The following is a 15363-nucleotide window of genomic DNA, read 5'->3' as shown; positions in this document are numbered from 1 at the left end:
GTGTCAGTAGTGGTTTGGGTGAGTACTTGTCAAACCCAATCGGAAATGGAACAGAAGGGTAAGGAGCAACAGGTTTTCTGGCCAATGTACCAGCTGAAGCGAGAAGCACTCTTTAATTCTTGTGGCCAACAACCCAACATTTACCGTTTGTGTGAAGTACCTATCGTGTATATCCTTGGCTGAATACAATGATGGTCAAAAAATACTGTCCCCCCCCCTTCACCACACTGAATCAAGTCTTTTCTTTTTGAGTTGGTTTGGACAACACGGTGACCATGCGTGATGCATGCACCAAATTGCTATATGGCGGCCGAAAGTTCAGGTTCATTTTCCATTAGATCTTAATATTGAAGTGCATTTATCTGCCAATTCGAAGATGAACGACAACCGAGTAACACCTCACGGGTAAGGTTGTATTGATGAATCAAGAAACACTCCCAGGTTCCTGGGAGCAGACCACACAACTACGACCCGCAACTGGATTCACAAAGACAAGCATACATGGAAAGGATCACATTGAACACACACGAAAGCCAGGCTGCGATCTGAGCTGCCGGTGGCAGCGAAGGGGGTTTTTTGACTCCCATCTATATTCATCTGCTGCAGTTGTGCCAAAAGCAACATGTGACAAGCCAGATCATATGGAGACCAGGCAAATTAAGGCCGTTCTCCTCGTAGTTGTCAACGCCACAGAGAAAACCAGATGATAACCGTTTTTTCTTTTCCGCCCAGAAGCCAGGCAGCCACTCTCTGATAAATCAGAGACGACGACCACGGCGACCACCCTTGCGACGAGTAGAGTCAGAGGGGGTGGGGGTAACGTCCTCGATACGGCCGATCTTCATGCCAGAGCGAGCAAGGGCACGGAGAGCAGACTGGGCACCGGGGCCGGGAGTCTTGGTGCCGTTACCTATGGAAGTTGTTAGGATCAATCATGTGTTTAATGTGTAAAGGGGAACACATACCACCAGTGGCACGGATCTTGATGTGGAGGGCAGTAATGCCGAGCTCCTTGCAGCGGGCAGCGACGTCCTGGGCAGCCAACATAGCGGCGTAGGGGGAGGACTCGTCACGGTCGGCCTTGACCTTCATGCCACCAGTGACACGGCAGATGGTCTCGCGGCCACTGGAATCACCCAGGATGTTAGCCTCAGAACCGTCATAATGTTTGTCTTATTGTGGTCAAGTTCAAATTCTGGGAGATGGAGCCGGGATCCAGGTGTCGCAGGATATGGCATGGAATTCGCCAAGTCCACTCCTTCCTCTCTCCCCGAATACCGCCGATTCCATCCGCCAAAATCGATTTCTCGTCGCAATTGTTTCTTTCAAGTGGTTACGAACCTGAGATCGGTGACGTGGACGAAGGTGTCGTTGAAGGAAGCGAAGATGCGAGCAACTGAATTGATTGTGAGCCTCCTATTTTGGCCAATGTCGCTGTCGGAAAATCGCAATTGCAGGTCGCAACTTACCGCCGAAAACGAGCTCACCCTCACGGATCTGAGGGCCAAGGGAGATGTTCTCCTGAGCGGGACGGGCGGCCTTCTTCGGGGGCATCTTGACGGTTGATCTGGTGTCTTGGACGTGTGGTGTTGATACTGTCAAGTGGACGATCTCCAGTTTTCCAGCATAAAAATTCGGCGGGGGTAGTTCGACTTCGTGCGGTTGAGAATGCCCTATCGAACTTGGCGGTGAAAAGTGGCAGAAAGCGGAGCACAGGGCAGGCACCAAACCTGTCGGACAAACCCTAAATCCCCTTGGCGGCTGAGCCCGGGCTCCGTGCAGCCCCACTGTTGTCAAAATTTCGCGGGCCCTACTTAACGATCGATCAACGCCTTTTTTCTCTTCTGCTCGTACTTCGACATCGAATTCTGGCATCGTCGCAGATCGACCACCGGCACCATGTCTACGTATGCCAACCCCGATCCTTCCCCTTGACGCCAGAGGAATGGTATCGTCGCGTGTTTCAGGAACAATCTGCAGATAGTCGTGGTCCTCTCACTGGGTGTCTTTGGCCTGTCTTTTCGCGGAGCAGCCATCGTCCCAGCTCGATCCCTCTCATGATTCTCCCTCTTTTCTCTAGGCCTTGGACCGACCAGGCTTGCAGACTGAGAGATGTCTCGTGGGGTGTTGGGGCTGAAGGTCTCCTGGCCTTCTCCCTTAAATTCATCGCTGCTGCGACAGGAACTTGGACGAAAGTGTGAAATCTCGAGTCTTTGCTTCCAGTCCCAGTTAGCTCATCTTTTGGGCATTTGTTGTCCAGGTTGTACATGGTTGTGTGATCCTCGCGCTGAAAATGCCGAGCGCATCTCTCCAAAGTTACACCAAGCAGCTATACCGAGCTGCGAATCGAGTCAGCCACGAGAGAATGCCGCACTTGAGCAGCAGTTCTCCACCGGCGCTCTACCACATACCTCTGGTATGCTGGACCCGTACTAATCTGAGATGTTTAGTTCCGTCCCCACCAAGAACGATGTCCTGGTCCCCGAGACCCTCCTGAAGAAGCGCAAGTCTCAGGAGAAGGCCCGCGCTGAGCGCCAGGCCGAGATCGAGAAGAAGAAGGCTGTGAGTATAACCACTTGAGCTTCCCCCTTCCAGAGGACAACATGATGCACAACATACCATAGCGACTAGGTTCGCCGATGCTGTTGCTAAATACCATCTTTCGGGTCTGACATTACACCTCAACAATGGACTATTTGAACTCACTTGCACTGTTCTAAATTCGTTGCTGACTTCAATCAACAGGCCAACAAGGAGAAGCGTGCCGTCATCTTCAAGCGCGCCGAGACCTACGTCAAGGAGTACCGCGACGTTGAGCGCGAGAAGATCCGCCTTCAGCGCGCCGCCAAGCAGGATGGCTCTTTCCACATCCCCGCTGAGGCCAAGCTCATCTTCTTGATCCGCATCAAGGGTATCAACAAGATCCCCCCCAAGCCCCGCAAGATCCTCCAGCTCCTCCGTCTTCTCCAGATCAACAACGGTGTCTTTGTTCGCGTTACCAAGGCCACCGCTGAGATGATCAAGATCGTCGAGCCCTGGGTTGCCTACGGTTACCCCAACCTCAAGTCCGTCAAGGAGCTCATCTACAAGCGCGGATACGGCAAGGTCAACAAGCAGCGCGTTGCCCTCACCGACAACTCCATCATCGAGGAGAACCTCGGCAAGTACGGCATCATCTGCATGGAGGATCTCATTCACGAGATCTACACCGTTGGCCCCAACTTCAAGCAGGCCTCCAACTTCCTCTGGCCCTTCAAGCTCTCCAACCCCACCGGTGGCTTCCGTACCCGCAAGTTCAAGCACTTCATCGAGGGCGGTGACCTCGGCAACCGTGAGGAGCACATCAACGCTCTCATCAGACAGATGAACTAAATGCAATTGGGGTTTCGTTGAGATCTCACGAACCTTGTCTTGGTCGTTGCGGATGCATGGTGCTCGGCGTTAATTGGGAAGCCATAAAGGCTGGATGGGAATGAATGCAACTTTGTCGTTTTCCGATCACAAAATCTGGTTCACCGGTGGATTCGTGATCCTAGCCTGCTCCGTAACTGGCCTTGACTTGGGCCCAATTCTATCAAGTTTTGTGTCTACCAACATTGTTTCTACTCGTGATCGTATCCCCTAAAGTGACATATATGAACAAGGAAACGCTTGTTGCAGCTCTATTATACATACTCAGTAGACGAGGCCTCCTATCCAATACAGTCACATAACAATACACTCAACCGTGCTGATGAGGTCCTTCGTTTCATTACCTAATCCCTCAGATCTTGATATCAAAACTCGTACCACAACCACAGCTACTTGTCGCCAACGGGTTATCGACAATCTTGAACTGGGAACCGATCAACTCCATGGTGAAGTCGACCTTGCTGCCCTTGAGCAACTCCAACGAGGGCCCATCCAAAATGATCTTCGGTAGCGTCAGATCGGGGGAGGACGGCGCTGGGCTGTCATCAGGGTAATAGCTGAATATCGTATCGTCTTCACGAATCTCTGATTCCTCCGCGGCCTCTTCGGCAAGAGGCAACTCGGGAAGTTGCTCTGGGAGGGTGACCAGTTTCATGAGGTATTGAAAACCGTGGCAGCCGCCGGACTCGACTTGAATGCGCAGCGCAAGGTAAGGGTTGGAGTCTTTGGTCATGATTTCTGAAAGGCGCTGTTTCGGCAGGAGGTTACCCATGTTAGTCGGTCTGTCCGCTAGCACAATGAATAGGAGGAAAGGGCCTAAAGGAATAACGAGCCTTCGCTGCCCGCTCGGTAATTTCCAACACCATCTCGTTCCCATCCTCGTCGTTCTGGGGGTTGAATAACGTGTGTGTGGCCTTGCTCGGGGCTGTGGTAGTGAACAGGCGCATGTTGAACTGGCTTGGAGATAGGGATTGTCTGGCGCGCCATGGTGTCTTGGAAACCGGAGTGGTAGTTGGAACAGTCGCTATTCTCCTGGCGACGCTGTGGTGAGCGCGCGCACGCAGCGGGAGCAGGATATCGGCCAGAATAGGGGACGGGGCGGTTCGGCGCATGCTCAATTGGACGAAGAGGCTCGCTGGTGCGGGCGCATTGGCGCAGCGGAGGGGCGGCATGACGACGGCGGTTGTGTAGAGGTACTAGGTGTAGTTGTTCGCAATTTGCTAGGTTCGTCAGCGTTGCCGGAGATGGCGCTTGGTCGTGGCTTGGGTTGTAAAAAAATTGCCGTTCCGGGAGCAACTGGACAAGAGCGGGTGCGTCGGCGCAGGTAGTGACGGCGGGGGAGATGCGGAGTTTCGGCTTTGGGAATGTGTCAAAGCCGGTCACTTTGGCAGCGAATTTTCGGGGCGGCGCATGATGTCAGGTCCGCCTGCGAACGGTCTCGGGAACCACTGATTGCGTTGAATGATGCGACGGGTGGGCAGGTGGCTAGCAGCTGACAAATCAAGGGATATCTTCGTCCCAAATAACTTCCACTTCAGGAACCACTGCAGTAAATGACCTCACTACCAACATTTCTCGAGGAAACTACACGTCTACAGTCCAGTACTGGTTTGTTTGTTAGCTCGAGACCGCGTGTCAATTTTCCTATGCGTCTTTATAGCTAAGTAACGCGTATTATTAACTTGGGAACGCCATTCTTGATATTCAATATGTTATATCAATTCCTATTAATGCCTTTATAATTCGTACTCACCCATTTCAATTTATCCTTGTAAGCTTTGGGACTATTCGGGACTGATTTCGTCTAGTATACACCACCAGAAGTACCTACCGAGTGTACCAAGCTAACAAATAAACCAGCATCGGACTGTAGACAGGAATACCATTCAAACTGAGGAACAATCATCCCGATCGAATCAATTCAAGGGCAATGTATGCATGCGGAGATTTGGTAATGATCACCAGGCTAAACATTACTTTTCCCAAGGTTTCCTGTCTGTTCAACCTCTGAACCATTAAATGCGAAGCAGTTGCTCTTCAACAAACGTCGAAACTCATTCCTGTTGGAAATTCCCAGAGACATATAACAAAAAGTAGTGGTACAATCCAGCAAGCGACAGTACTGGCTTTGCAGGTCACCGATGGACACAACCCCTGATCTCTTCTCCCCAGAAGCTGTTGGTTTCAAGGATCATCATGAACCAGCTTGAAAGCTTCCCTTCAAGACCTAAAAGATGGAAAACAGTTGGCTTCCATCGTCGGGGCATGCTCCCGAGTCCACCCTCTCATCGCCAGCAATCAGGCAAATCGAGCCCTTCTCACTGATCGGTGCAAGAGCAAAGCTGGTTGCTCCGTTGAACGGGAATTGTTGTCCGGTGCTGGTTTCACCCTCTGTGTGTTCGCGGTCAGAAATCTATCATCTCGGCAAAGCATTGGTGATTCGACTCACCACCAGCGGCACGTCCACCACAGGAGAAGAGCATGACTGTATCACCAGCCGCTCGGCGGCCGTCAAAGTTGAGACAGCCCTGAGTCTGCATAGACCACGCTCAGTTAGCCCGACGTCGCTCTTCACCACGTCATAGATGTGCAAACAAACCAGAGTGCTGACTATCAAAGCAGCCGGTGTCCCATTTTTGTCCTGTTGGTTATGCTTTCCCGAGGTAAGAACGTCCCATTTCTCATTGGGGGATCCAGTACACTCCACCAGTAGAATGGGGATCAAGTTCTCGCGAAAGTCGCCAGCTGTCGGATCAACAAAGAGACACCGTCCGTCGGGGGCCCGGATCGAGACATCGCTGAAAGTGCGGGTGGCCGTATCATCTCGCTGGTGAGACTCTGCAACTGCTGTGGACTGCAAAGTACCACCTGCCCGCGAAACCGGTACAGCTTCGGTCGGGTTGAAGGTGGGAATGCCGCCGTTTCCGGAACTGCTTCCTGGACCTGAACCCGACCCGCCGTTCGGGGACGAAGTGACGGACGCCGTGGCCGTAGCATCAGCTGTCGTGGTGACTTGAGTGGCGAAGGTTGTCGGCTGTTGTGAAGTGGTGCTCTCTTGTGCGTCGGTATTTCCCCCAGTGTTGGTATCCCCTCCCGTGTCAGCGTTTCCTCCTCCATTGTTGTTTCCACTACCGGCGCCGTCTCCAAAGGCGAACGACTGGCTAGATTCGCCCGGGTTGCATGGTGCAACGTTAATAGTGTCACCCGAGACCGTGAAGCATGTGTCCTTTGCATTTTGAGGCTGGAAGGAAAGAGGTCCAGATGAGCCGTCAAAGGCAAATATCTGGGAGTCAGTGACCTCGCCACCTGGAAGATGTCAGTGCCAAACATCTCTGTTGTAGGGTACTTTTGCGACAAGTTACTTACCACCATCAGCTCGGCCACCGCATGAAAAGAGAATGACCTGGTTTCCAGCCGCCCGACGGGGATCGTAGCTGAAGCAGGCTTGTGTCAACGTGCTCACCACGAGCATACCACCGTCTCCGGAGATATGCTTGCCGCTCGTGATAACATCCCACCCCTGACCATCGGTAGAACCACAGTCGGCAACCTGTATAGGGGTCAAGTTTGCGCGGAAGTCGCCGGACAGTTGGTCAACGAAAAGACATCTCCCGTCCGATGTCTGTCATCCAGTTAGCATTGGTTGTTTCAAACCTTATACTTTGTTTAAGTACCTTGATTTGGACATTGGAAGAGGCACGGGTAGCACTGTCGTCCCGCTGTTGGGCTTCCGCCGTAGCCTCTTCGTTGAGCGAATCGACTGCTCTGGGAAGCAATGGACTGGCTCTAGCAATCGCTGCTAGCGCGAGCATAGAACCAAGAGAGGCAAGCATAATGAAGGAAGAGGAGATTCAACACTTTATCGACTAGTGTCAAGGTGTTCAAGAATGATCAGGGTAATGAACGAAGGAAAACAATGTCTGTGTAAATGAAGGTAAACCTGCCAGCAGGTAAAACAGAAAATGTCTGCAAAAGTACACTTAGGAAAAAAATAAAAGAAGCGATGCCAGTCACAAATTAAGCGTAAAATCGCGAACGCTATACCGGAGGGAATAAGAACCTATTTATTCCAGGCCACTCCGGCAAGAACCAAGACATTGTTTATGACAGACGCAGTGTGAGGGCGTTAAGCGCCTGTGGAGTGATTTGGCGTACTGGTTGCTGTGTCCGGCCCAGTTCGGGACTGATACTTTGCGTAGAGTTTCAAGCCGCTCTAGCGCGTCCTGCAATGTCCAAGTACCCAAATAGAAGATCTCTTCGCACGTGGCTTTGACAGAATATCGTGGCATTCGCAGGTATCTTCAGCCGCAAGCCCGGAGAGCGGGAATATGTCGTTTCGGTGAAGACAAATTCCAAGTTTACGGGGCCTGTGACCGGCCCGCTCGGAGCGCCGAGGCTGGTAATTGGGACATGGTTGTGTTGGAGGACTGCAGCGACCTGGTCATCACCCGTCGTTAACCTAGACGGCTATCACCTGAAAAGTGATCAGTATCCGTGATGAGGTTGACAGAGGAATTGATATTATCATGATGAAACCGTGTCTGTCAGAGATACCACGAAGCTGGCGTTAACGAATGGCAGCTATTTCAAGTCTTCCAGACAAGCACCTCGCTCATTGGCAAGAAAACCTTCCCGAGCGACGAATTGTTGTGTAACCCAGTCCTCATCCATCCCTACCATTGGTTCAATGATGCAGGAGGTATGGCTGTGGCGGCATGGGAGGCCAAGTCTAGAGGGCGGCTCGCGGATCTGGTAATCTGAAGATCTCCCGAGGAGACAACATCATGTGTGCAGGTATCGTGATAGTCCAGCCTATACGAGAGAGTGTGTTTTTACACAGGCCCTGTGACCACTACACACGACCGCCACTAGGTCTGCAAAGGGTACCTCCGGTGTACAGACAGGTATAAGAATGCCCATCTCACCAAGATCAAACCCCTGTTGATGTAGATATGGGAACGTTGGTGTTGCAAATATGCATCACAAGGATTGGGTTTAGTCAAAATTCTTTGAAGAAGGGGGTGTTTGCATTGACAGAGGTTGCTACCTTACTGTATCAGGCTTGCTCAGAATTTACGGAGGTCATTGGCCGATTGTGATCTACCAGGTACCTCGTGGTGTCATCAATGATGAGCAGCCTATGTTGCTGAAGAATGAGTGAGCGAGTGTCCATGATGAGTGATTGTGAGTCCCAGACTTCACATGCGGAGATGATGGATTCACACAGTTAAAGTCAACAAGGTTGCGCAGTGGAGTGGAATGGAATGCGGACTTTGGACTTGAGCTGGGATGATCCCAAATAATTCCAGACGCTGCAGGTGTTCTGCCAAGGGAGCTTTGCGGGGGTTAGGGTTGGTATGGCCGTGATTTGGAGGCGCTCCCACTATGTAGGCGAGCACAGGCAAGGTGCAGAGGGCGGAAGGGCCACAGCCCTAATCGCCGCGGCGGTACTGGCCCGTGCAGTCTTGATGCCAAGACTTCCATCCACCTAGAAAATTTCCACCGCCGGCAGCTATCGCGACTCTTTGCACAACCGAGCGAGCAACTTCAATTAAGTCGGCTAATCAACCCAACCAACCGTCAAAATGCCTGGAGGTGTCACTGTTCGGGACGTCGAGGTAGGCCACTACAGATCTCCGTCTTGAGATCTCCTCTGCGGCCGAACCAGAAACTTCAAATCGCAAATCGCTGTCCGAGTCCGAGTCGATCGGCTGGCAAACGCAATTCTGAGCCCTCGAAAGATGAGCTGAGCTGGAGCTTGCCGAGCTGGCCGGCGATCACGACGACGAACCACAACCAGCGGGCACGACAACAACGAAAGAAGAAAATGGGAGCAGGCGCGAGGGGGTCGAAAGACTTCCGATGACGGAATCATTGCTAATACGGTACTTCTATGTGATATGTAGCCCCACAAGTTCGTCAACGCCTATGCCGCTTTCTTGAAGCGCCAGGGCAAGCTGCCCGTTCCCGGTACGCTTTGCATCCCAAAATATCTCCCTGCAGAAGAGGCTGCCGGCTAACTCGTGATATCAGGTTGGGTTGACACCGTCAAGACCGGCCCCGCCAAGGAGATGCCCCCCCAGGACATCGACTGGTTCTACGTCCGCGCTGCCTCCGTTGCCCGCCACGTCTACCTCCGCAAGACCGTTGGTGTTGGCCGTCTTCGTCGCGTCCACGGCACTGCCAAGAACCGTGGCAGCCGTCCCTCCCACCACGTCGAGGCCTCTGGCTCCGTTGACCGCAAGGTCCTCCAGGCCCTCGAGAAGATCGGTGTCCTCGAGCACGATGAGGAGAAGGGTGGCCGCCGTATCACCCAGCAGGGCCAGCGTGATCTGGACCGTAAGTTTGCTTCTGGAAACAATCTTGGACGAAACGGACGCTAACGGACATCGTACAGGTATCGCCCAGACCGTCATTGAGGCCGATGAGGAGGATGACGAGTAAATCCGTCTCTAGATATCATGAATAATATCTAAATCTTCCCCCATTCACGAATACGATACCCCCAGTCTCTGGAGTGAAGGTTTTGCGTCGCATGATTTTGTTTTCCCGGTAGCATATCAGGTTTCAGGTGTCAAATGGATTGCTTCTTGGTCATGTGTCGGGCTACTGGTCCTCCAATATCGTAAACATCCCAGTGTGAAATATCACCCCTATACATCCAGAGACCCCTATTGACTTGCCTGTGCTCAGTGCCAATGCCGTGGGTATGTCTCATTTCACCCATCGTAGTGTATGTACCCCTCACTTTGTCGTCCAATCTTCAAAGTGAGGCTTGCGAGTTTGCTAGGGAACGTTTGTTCCCTTGCGCGCCCACTCCTGTTACATATCACGCCGGAAAGAGATGGTTTGACAACACTCTCGGACCTCGCGCGTTTCCTCCCAAATCACAATCGATATTCTACCACCCATCTTGCCTGCGCGTCACACTCCACTCATACTTTGGAATTGGGAGAATCTATCAGCAAGATATTCTCTCGGAGTCAACCGTCTTCATTCACTCCAACTCCATCACCACCCTCGCGTTGGGGCAATACTTTCTGTATCACGTCTATTCTTATTATTTATCGGCGTTCATAGAAGCCAGTACCATCACCAGATTTTTTCTGTCCCGCGTTTATACCCAAAACAACTTCGTGAGATCCTCATCTCGTTCTGCTGTTACCTTGAGCTCACCTCGAGATTGGTGGTCCAGACGCAGGATTGCGAGTTCCATACCAACTGTGGCATCCAGAGTCGCATATCCTCACAGAACGACTTCACAAGTCATATCACCACGGAATCAAATCAAACATAGGTCACTATCATCCAACATGAAGCCCTCCGAGTTCATGACAAAGGCGCTTGGTCTACGCACAATACATGAAGCTATTCTGGAAGGAGACCTCAAACGGGTTACGCGGATCCTTCACCAGGACAAGAGCGCCGTGAATACTCGGACCATCAGAGATCAGGTCACCCCTTTGCACTTGGCTGTGCTCAATGGTTCCCTCGCGACGGTCAAGCTGCTTCTGCTACGGAAGGCTTCCTTTAGTATCAAAGACAAGAAGGGATACACCGCACGACAGTACGCTCGTTCAGCAACTATAAGGGCAAAGAAATTGAAGCAATACGAGCGACTTGGCTGGCAGCCAGCCAAAAGGAGGAACAGAAAGGCTCGGTTCATTTCCACCATATTTCGCGAACCGGAAGCCCTTCGCGCGATACTTTCCGCGAATGACCATCCTCTCTCAGGATCCACGATTCTGACAGACGGGACGAAGCTGGCAATTTTACAGAAGGTTGTCACTACGAGTCTGACGTTTCCTGTCCAGAATTCTACCTGTGGCTTCATCGCGTCATATATGTCGTCTGTCCCGCAGATGATAGCAGTCAGTGGATGGAAGGGCGAGGGGCGGTCATCCACCCAAGGGGTCCTTCCCAATGAAACAATGACAGCTTTGGTCAGATATGCATGCAATATCATGGGTTTCCGGCTCTACATGCAACCATACGATTGCCCAGGAGCGAGTGTCGTGCCCCCGGAGCATGTTGGGAGGTATATGGCATCACAGTGAGTTCTTCATTCATATACCATTCATTTTCCCCTGTCCTAACTTATAACAGCATTGAAAAGCAATTATCAACAGCTTGGGTCCTGAAGCTACTCCAGGACTTTCTCAAGACCAGTGATTTGGCCCGCATGGGTGAGCTGAAACATATCAAGCTACCCACCGAGCGATCCGAAGCGAAGATATTCTTGAATCATAATCCATGTGGCAGGTCAGTCTAATTTCAAAACTTGTTATTGAGCTTCGCGCTATTAGTTCCTTTACTAACGGCCTCCTTTTGTAGTTGTTTGGGCTATCTAGCCAAGATTCGTCGGGTGACTGGCGTCACTTTTGCCGTTGAAACCATTCCGTTCGCAGTCCCCGGAAGTCGAGCCAAGTCTACGGTATGCTCCAATTGCGGCGCGTGCAATATAACAACTGCTTTACAGCCAATCCCGCCATCGGGTGCCCGAAATTCTGCACCTGCCGCCGAGGCAGAGACAGATATAGTCGAGAGAGACAACGATTACGGAGAACTCTGCCGGCAACAGAAGTTCGATGAGGATGGACCCATGGACGACTTCGGATCGCTGGCTAGCGATGAAGATAATGAGCTTCAAGATGAGCTCCCAGTAGAGCCGAGAGCCGACGACGAAGACCAGGTAGAAATGCAAGAAGAATTCATAGCCCCGATCAAGCCGAAGACCGCCACCGAACCAACTCGCCGGCAGGTCGTTGCTTCTAGACGGCTCCAAGGATTGCTAGGCACCTCTCCTCCGGGTCACTGGGAGGTGTTCCAAGGGCAAAATTTTTGTGCCAAGCCGTTGAAGGGTGCAAGAAAACGGCTAGGGCTCAACCAAGAGGAATTCAACCAATTCCTCGAAGCACAGTCTCCTCGACGCTTTCTGGGATCGCCAAGGGTTCCGTTGAGATCAATCAAATTTCGCACAACTCAATCCGGAGCTCGCCTAGAGGTACTTGGAAGCCCTCTTGCGGCGCCAAACGCACAGGGACGGTCTGACCAAGTGGTGAGAGAAGAGCATTTCGGCCGAGTACCCAGCCAGTCTCAGGGAAAGGAGGAAAGGTGTAGCCCGCCAGAAGGGAGCGACGGGGCCTGCATTATACAGAAAGGCAGCGAACAACCCATTGACTCGACCCAGGCCACCACCATTTCGTCAGTGTGTGCTTCTTTACTCGAGCCTGTATCAACCATAAACGGCCGTTCGGTTTATTTCCAGACTCCAGTTCCCGTATCGGCCCCATCACCGGCTACAGCTCTGGATCCGTCGTGTTTACCGTCGATAGCAGCCTCAGTACAAGGACCTCCAGTACAGCATTTCAAACGTCTAGATCAGACTGTACAGCAATCTTCATCACCGCCGCCTCGCTTGGAAGTGTGTCTTCCACGCCTAGATTCATCGGAAAGGTCGCAACATAGGATGATACCAGACGACGAACCCAAACAGCTGAACTTGAAACGGTTCAGCTACCGAGGAAGTGCGCATCATAAAGATGTCTATCCACATCTCTTTGGACCTCCAGCTTCTTCTCACTTATTTCAGCGTCTCAAAGTAGGACAGTCAAAGGGGTTACAAGCCAGCAGTACGCTAAGTTTGAAAAGCGCTATCAAAGACGCATCCGCTTCCACTAGAAAGCCTAGTATAGCAGAAAAGCATATACGGCCCAGTAAGATTAGACGTATCCAGGAGAGGAGCGTGTTCGCTAAAGTTGTCAGGCAGTGTCAGGAGAATCGGCAGCATCAACAGCAGGCAAACAGCCAACAGCGGGACGAACATGAGCTACAGCAGCAAAAGTACGTGAAAGAGTCGATGCAACATGGTGGGCACCCTGTGACTTCAAAGGAAAGATCCCCCGATGATACAGGGTCTCGACAAGTCTTGAAATCGATCGAGAGAGCTGTCTCCGCTGCTCCATCCAGGGACGGCCTTAGTCTTGAGACCCCGATTTACCTGGAGTAGCGCGGCCTGAATTTCCGTATTATTCATAACGGTGGTCCAGTATTTACCATTACGACCATTTCAGCCACTTGGTTTACATTGTACGAAGCTTGGCCTGTCTGAAGAACAGCTGTACGAATAATGATGTTGGACTAGGATGTTTGTCGTTCGATGATCAAGAGGAGTACTGAACCTCCAGGCCAAGGCTCCTAAAGGGCTCACCCAATTTATGCAGATCGATCCCCGTTCCTATACTGAAAATAAGGGACTTGGCTCTTCCTTCCCACAGCAACCCCATGCGAAGGTTGTTGTCAAGGCGAGCTTTTAGGACCCCCTTGTACTCGTCGTTCTTTTTAGTTTTGGGAGTAGGCTCGGGTTCGGGTTCAGGCTCAGGATCATCAAGCCGCCATTCCATTTTCGCCTGAAAACTCCTCTCCTTCTTCCTGGGTGGGTGTGATTCCGGCTCAAAATCGTTGGAAGGGCTCGCGCCGAGCAGGAAGCCGGCTGGTCTACGATTACTCCAGAGTTCCATACCTACCGCCCACTCGCTTTCATAACTGTACACGTTGAAATCGACCCGCGTTGCGAGCGAACAGTATTCTCGAGCTAGAAGGGCATACGTGGCATTGATGTTGCCCATAAGTGGGTTTATGGTTAGGGTTGCGGTGAGGGGTGTCCCACGGTGTGCTGGAAGGGTGGCAAAACGTGCGCCAAGCGACATGCCGCCGGATTTGTTGAGGGTTCCGTAGTAGAGCTCTCCGCCGACGCTGAAGCGACCGTAGATGCGCTCCTTCTCGCCGGCCTGGGCATTTCCGTTGTTACTGTTGTTATTGTTGTTGTTGTTCTCTCCTGGCGTAGGTGTCCAGGGATCACAGGTCGAGGAAGAGGCGTCGCCGCCAAAGTTATAAAGACCACGAAAACCCAGCAGACCACCGTCGGTCGAGTAAAGACCTTCGAGACCATACTTGCCCTTGTCATACTGCACCAAGCCCAGGATGGTCCCGCCATTCCTTAAGGACTGCTCACTGACGGCTCTTACTTGGACTTGAAGCGCTTGGGTAAAGCGCTTGATAATCATACCCTCGAGCAGTGATTTGGGCAGATACAGACGACCGTATAGAAGAGAGTGTGTGTATATGCCTAGATCCTGGTCCGTATTCCCTCCATCCAGCGCCCCACCAGCTACAGCGGCGTCTGGTGCTGCGCCTAGTAGTGCTCGTGCGCTTTGTGGTGATGGCGGCAGTCCGGACAACGGGTCGGCATCGAGTATGTAGTGTTGTTGGCCAGGCGAGCGAAGGTCGTGTAGACGGCGGTAACATCGTAGGAGAGCGGGGAGCGGGATCTTGTCGGACTGGGCGGCAATATGGGTCAGGGGAATGGAGCTATGTAGGTATGATATAGAGCCGTCGACGACGCCAACACTGCCAAGTTGGTAGCTTGTCGCAAAATGGGGTGTTGCGAGCGAGGAAAGGGTCAGGCGCAAGCCACGGGGAAGAGGAAAGTCGATAAGTTCTAGTTCGTGAGTCTTTGTATTAGTCTCCAGGTACCACTGCAGGAGGTCCACCGACACTGTTAGGATCGCACCTCTAGATGTTGCATTCAGCTCGTTGTACTTATTGTCTTCGTTCCACCCCGTTGCGCCGTAAAAGGCATTGGTGATGTAGTTCATGAACTCGCGCATGATGGAGTGCTTCCCGTGTGGTTAACGTAGTCGCGAGTCTGTCGCGCCTGGTCACCTCTGGAGTTTCATTGAGACGATATATATGGTAGGGAGGAGGAGAAAGAAGAGCGGTTGTTGTCGTTGATGTTGTTCCGTTAATTGTACGTAGTTGGAAAATCAAACATTTCCACCATCGCATTTCCACTTGTCATCGAGGTACGTACCGATGCACCTAACTGGGGCTGATGGCGCCTTGGGCTGGGCTCCACAGACCCGCTCACTAGAGGTTGTAGTGTGAAACATC

General features: G+C 52.0%; 7 protein-coding genes across 7 annotated transcripts; 3 read left to right on the top strand and 4 right to left on the bottom strand.

Annotated features, from left to right (window-relative positions):
* Positions 1–325: 325 nt before the first annotated feature.
* On the bottom strand, positions 326–1683 carry B0T23DRAFT_376259 (40S ribosomal protein S14). Its single transcript, XM_062836944.1, has 4 exons — positions 1470–1683; positions 1342–1396; positions 966–1126; positions 326–910 (listed from the first exon to the last, which is right to left on the bottom strand). The coding sequence occupies exons 1-4, from the start codon at positions 1552–1554 to the stop codon at positions 759–761; spliced, it is 453 nt and encodes a 150-aa protein (XP_062693735.1). The 5' UTR covers positions 1555–1683; the 3' UTR covers positions 326–758.
* Positions 1684–1731: 48 nt separating this feature from the next.
* Positions 1732–3568, top strand: B0T23DRAFT_105154 (60S ribosomal protein L7). Its single transcript, XM_062831762.1, has 3 exons — positions 1732–1907; positions 2451–2562; positions 2746–3568. The coding sequence occupies exons 1-3, from the start codon at positions 1900–1902 to the stop codon at positions 3370–3372; spliced, it is 747 nt and encodes a 248-aa protein (XP_062693734.1). The 5' UTR covers positions 1732–1899; the 3' UTR covers positions 3373–3568.
* A 195-nt stretch (positions 3569–3763) lies between these two features.
* Positions 3764–4583, bottom strand: B0T23DRAFT_403302 (uncharacterized protein; the record flags this gene model as incomplete). Its single annotated transcript, XM_062838770.1, has 2 exons — positions 3764–4159; positions 4275–4583. 2 exons carry the CDS (start codon positions 4581–4583, stop codon positions 3764–3766), a joined length of 705 nt encoding a protein of 234 aa, XP_062693733.1.
* Positions 4584–5638: 1055 nt separating this feature from the next.
* On the bottom strand, positions 5639–7378 carry B0T23DRAFT_439692 (uncharacterized protein; the record flags this gene model as incomplete). The annotated part of the gene is made up of 4 exons (XM_062840701.1): positions 7086–7378; positions 6778–7033; positions 5861–6717; positions 5639–5824 (listed from the first exon to the last, which is right to left on the bottom strand). The coding sequence occupies exons 1-4, from the start codon at positions 7242–7244 to the stop codon at positions 5639–5641; spliced, it is 1458 nt and encodes a 485-aa protein (XP_062693732.1). The 5' UTR covers positions 7245–7378.
* Positions 7379–8860: 1482 nt separating this feature from the next.
* B0T23DRAFT_376245 (40S ribosomal protein S19) lies at positions 8861–10082 on the top strand. Its single transcript, XM_062836943.1, has 4 exons — positions 8861–9029; positions 9318–9381; positions 9445–9750; positions 9809–10082. The coding sequence occupies exons 1-4, from the start codon at positions 8997–8999 to the stop codon at positions 9853–9855; spliced, it is 450 nt and encodes a 149-aa protein (XP_062693731.1). The 5' UTR covers positions 8861–8996; the 3' UTR covers positions 9856–10082.
* Positions 10083–10724: 642 nt separating this feature from the next.
* Positions 10725–13420, top strand: B0T23DRAFT_312840 (uncharacterized protein; the record flags this gene model as incomplete). The annotated part of the gene is made up of 5 exons (XM_062834709.1): positions 10725–11464; positions 11518–11673; positions 11746–11845; positions 11891–12361; positions 12602–13420. The coding sequence occupies 5 exons, from the start codon at positions 10725–10727 to the stop codon at positions 13418–13420; spliced, it is 2286 nt and encodes a 761-aa protein (XP_062693730.1).
* Positions 13421–13497: 77 nt separating this feature from the next.
* Positions 13498–15220, bottom strand: B0T23DRAFT_105030 (mitochondrial distribution and morphology protein 10). Its single transcript, XM_062831760.1, has 2 exons — positions 14984–15220; positions 13498–14911 (listed from the first exon to the last, which is right to left on the bottom strand). The coding sequence occupies exons 1-2, from the start codon at positions 15078–15080 to the stop codon at positions 13575–13577; spliced, it is 1434 nt and encodes a 477-aa protein (XP_062693729.1). The 5' UTR covers positions 15081–15220; the 3' UTR covers positions 13498–13574.
* Between the last annotated feature and the right edge of the window lie 143 nt (positions 15221–15363).

Source organism: Neurospora hispaniola (assembly GCF_033458365.1).
Source record: "Neurospora hispaniola strain FGSC 10403 chromosome Unknown B0T23scaffold_3, whole genome shotgun sequence".
NCBI classification, from domain to species: Eukaryota; Fungi; Ascomycota; class Sordariomycetes; order Sordariales; family Sordariaceae; genus Neurospora; species Neurospora hispaniola.
Note: the sequence above shows the minus strand (reverse complement) of the source record. Positions and strands in the feature narration are given on the sequence as shown.

Coding starts and splice junctions, on each gene's coding strand:
- B0T23DRAFT_376259 (XM_062836944.1), bottom strand. CDS start 1,554: ATGCCCCCGAAGAAGGCCGCCCGTCCCGCTCAGGAGAACATCTCCCTT. Junction 1,127..1,341: donor GTCCACGTCACCGATCTCAG/GTTCGTAACCAC, acceptor GGGTGATTCCAG/TGGCCGCGAGACCATCTGCC. Junction 911..965: donor CAAGATCCGTGCCACTGGTG/GTATGTGTTCCC, acceptor CAACTTCCATAG/GTAACGGCACCAAGACTCCC.
- B0T23DRAFT_105154 (XM_062831762.1), top strand. Junction 2,563..2,745: donor AGATCGAGAAGAAGAAGGCT/GTGAGTATAACC, acceptor TTCAATCAACAG/GCCAACAAGGAGAAGCGTGC.
- B0T23DRAFT_376245 (XM_062836943.1), top strand. CDS start 8,997: ATGCCTGGAGGTGTCACTGTTCGGGACGTCGAG. Junction 9,030..9,317: donor TCACTGTTCGGGACGTCGAG/GTAGGCCACTAC, acceptor TGTGATATGTAG/CCCCACAAGTTCGTCAACGC. Junction 9,751..9,808: donor GGGCCAGCGTGATCTGGACC/GTAAGTTTGCTT, acceptor GACATCGTACAG/GTATCGCCCAGACCGTCATT.
- B0T23DRAFT_105030 (XM_062831760.1), bottom strand. CDS start 15,080: ATGCGCGAGTTCATGAACTACATCACCAATGCCTTTTACGGCGCAACG. Junction 14,912..14,983: donor GCTGAATGCAACATCTAGAG/GTGCGATCCTAA, acceptor CTCACGAACTAG/AACTTATCGACTTTCCTCTT.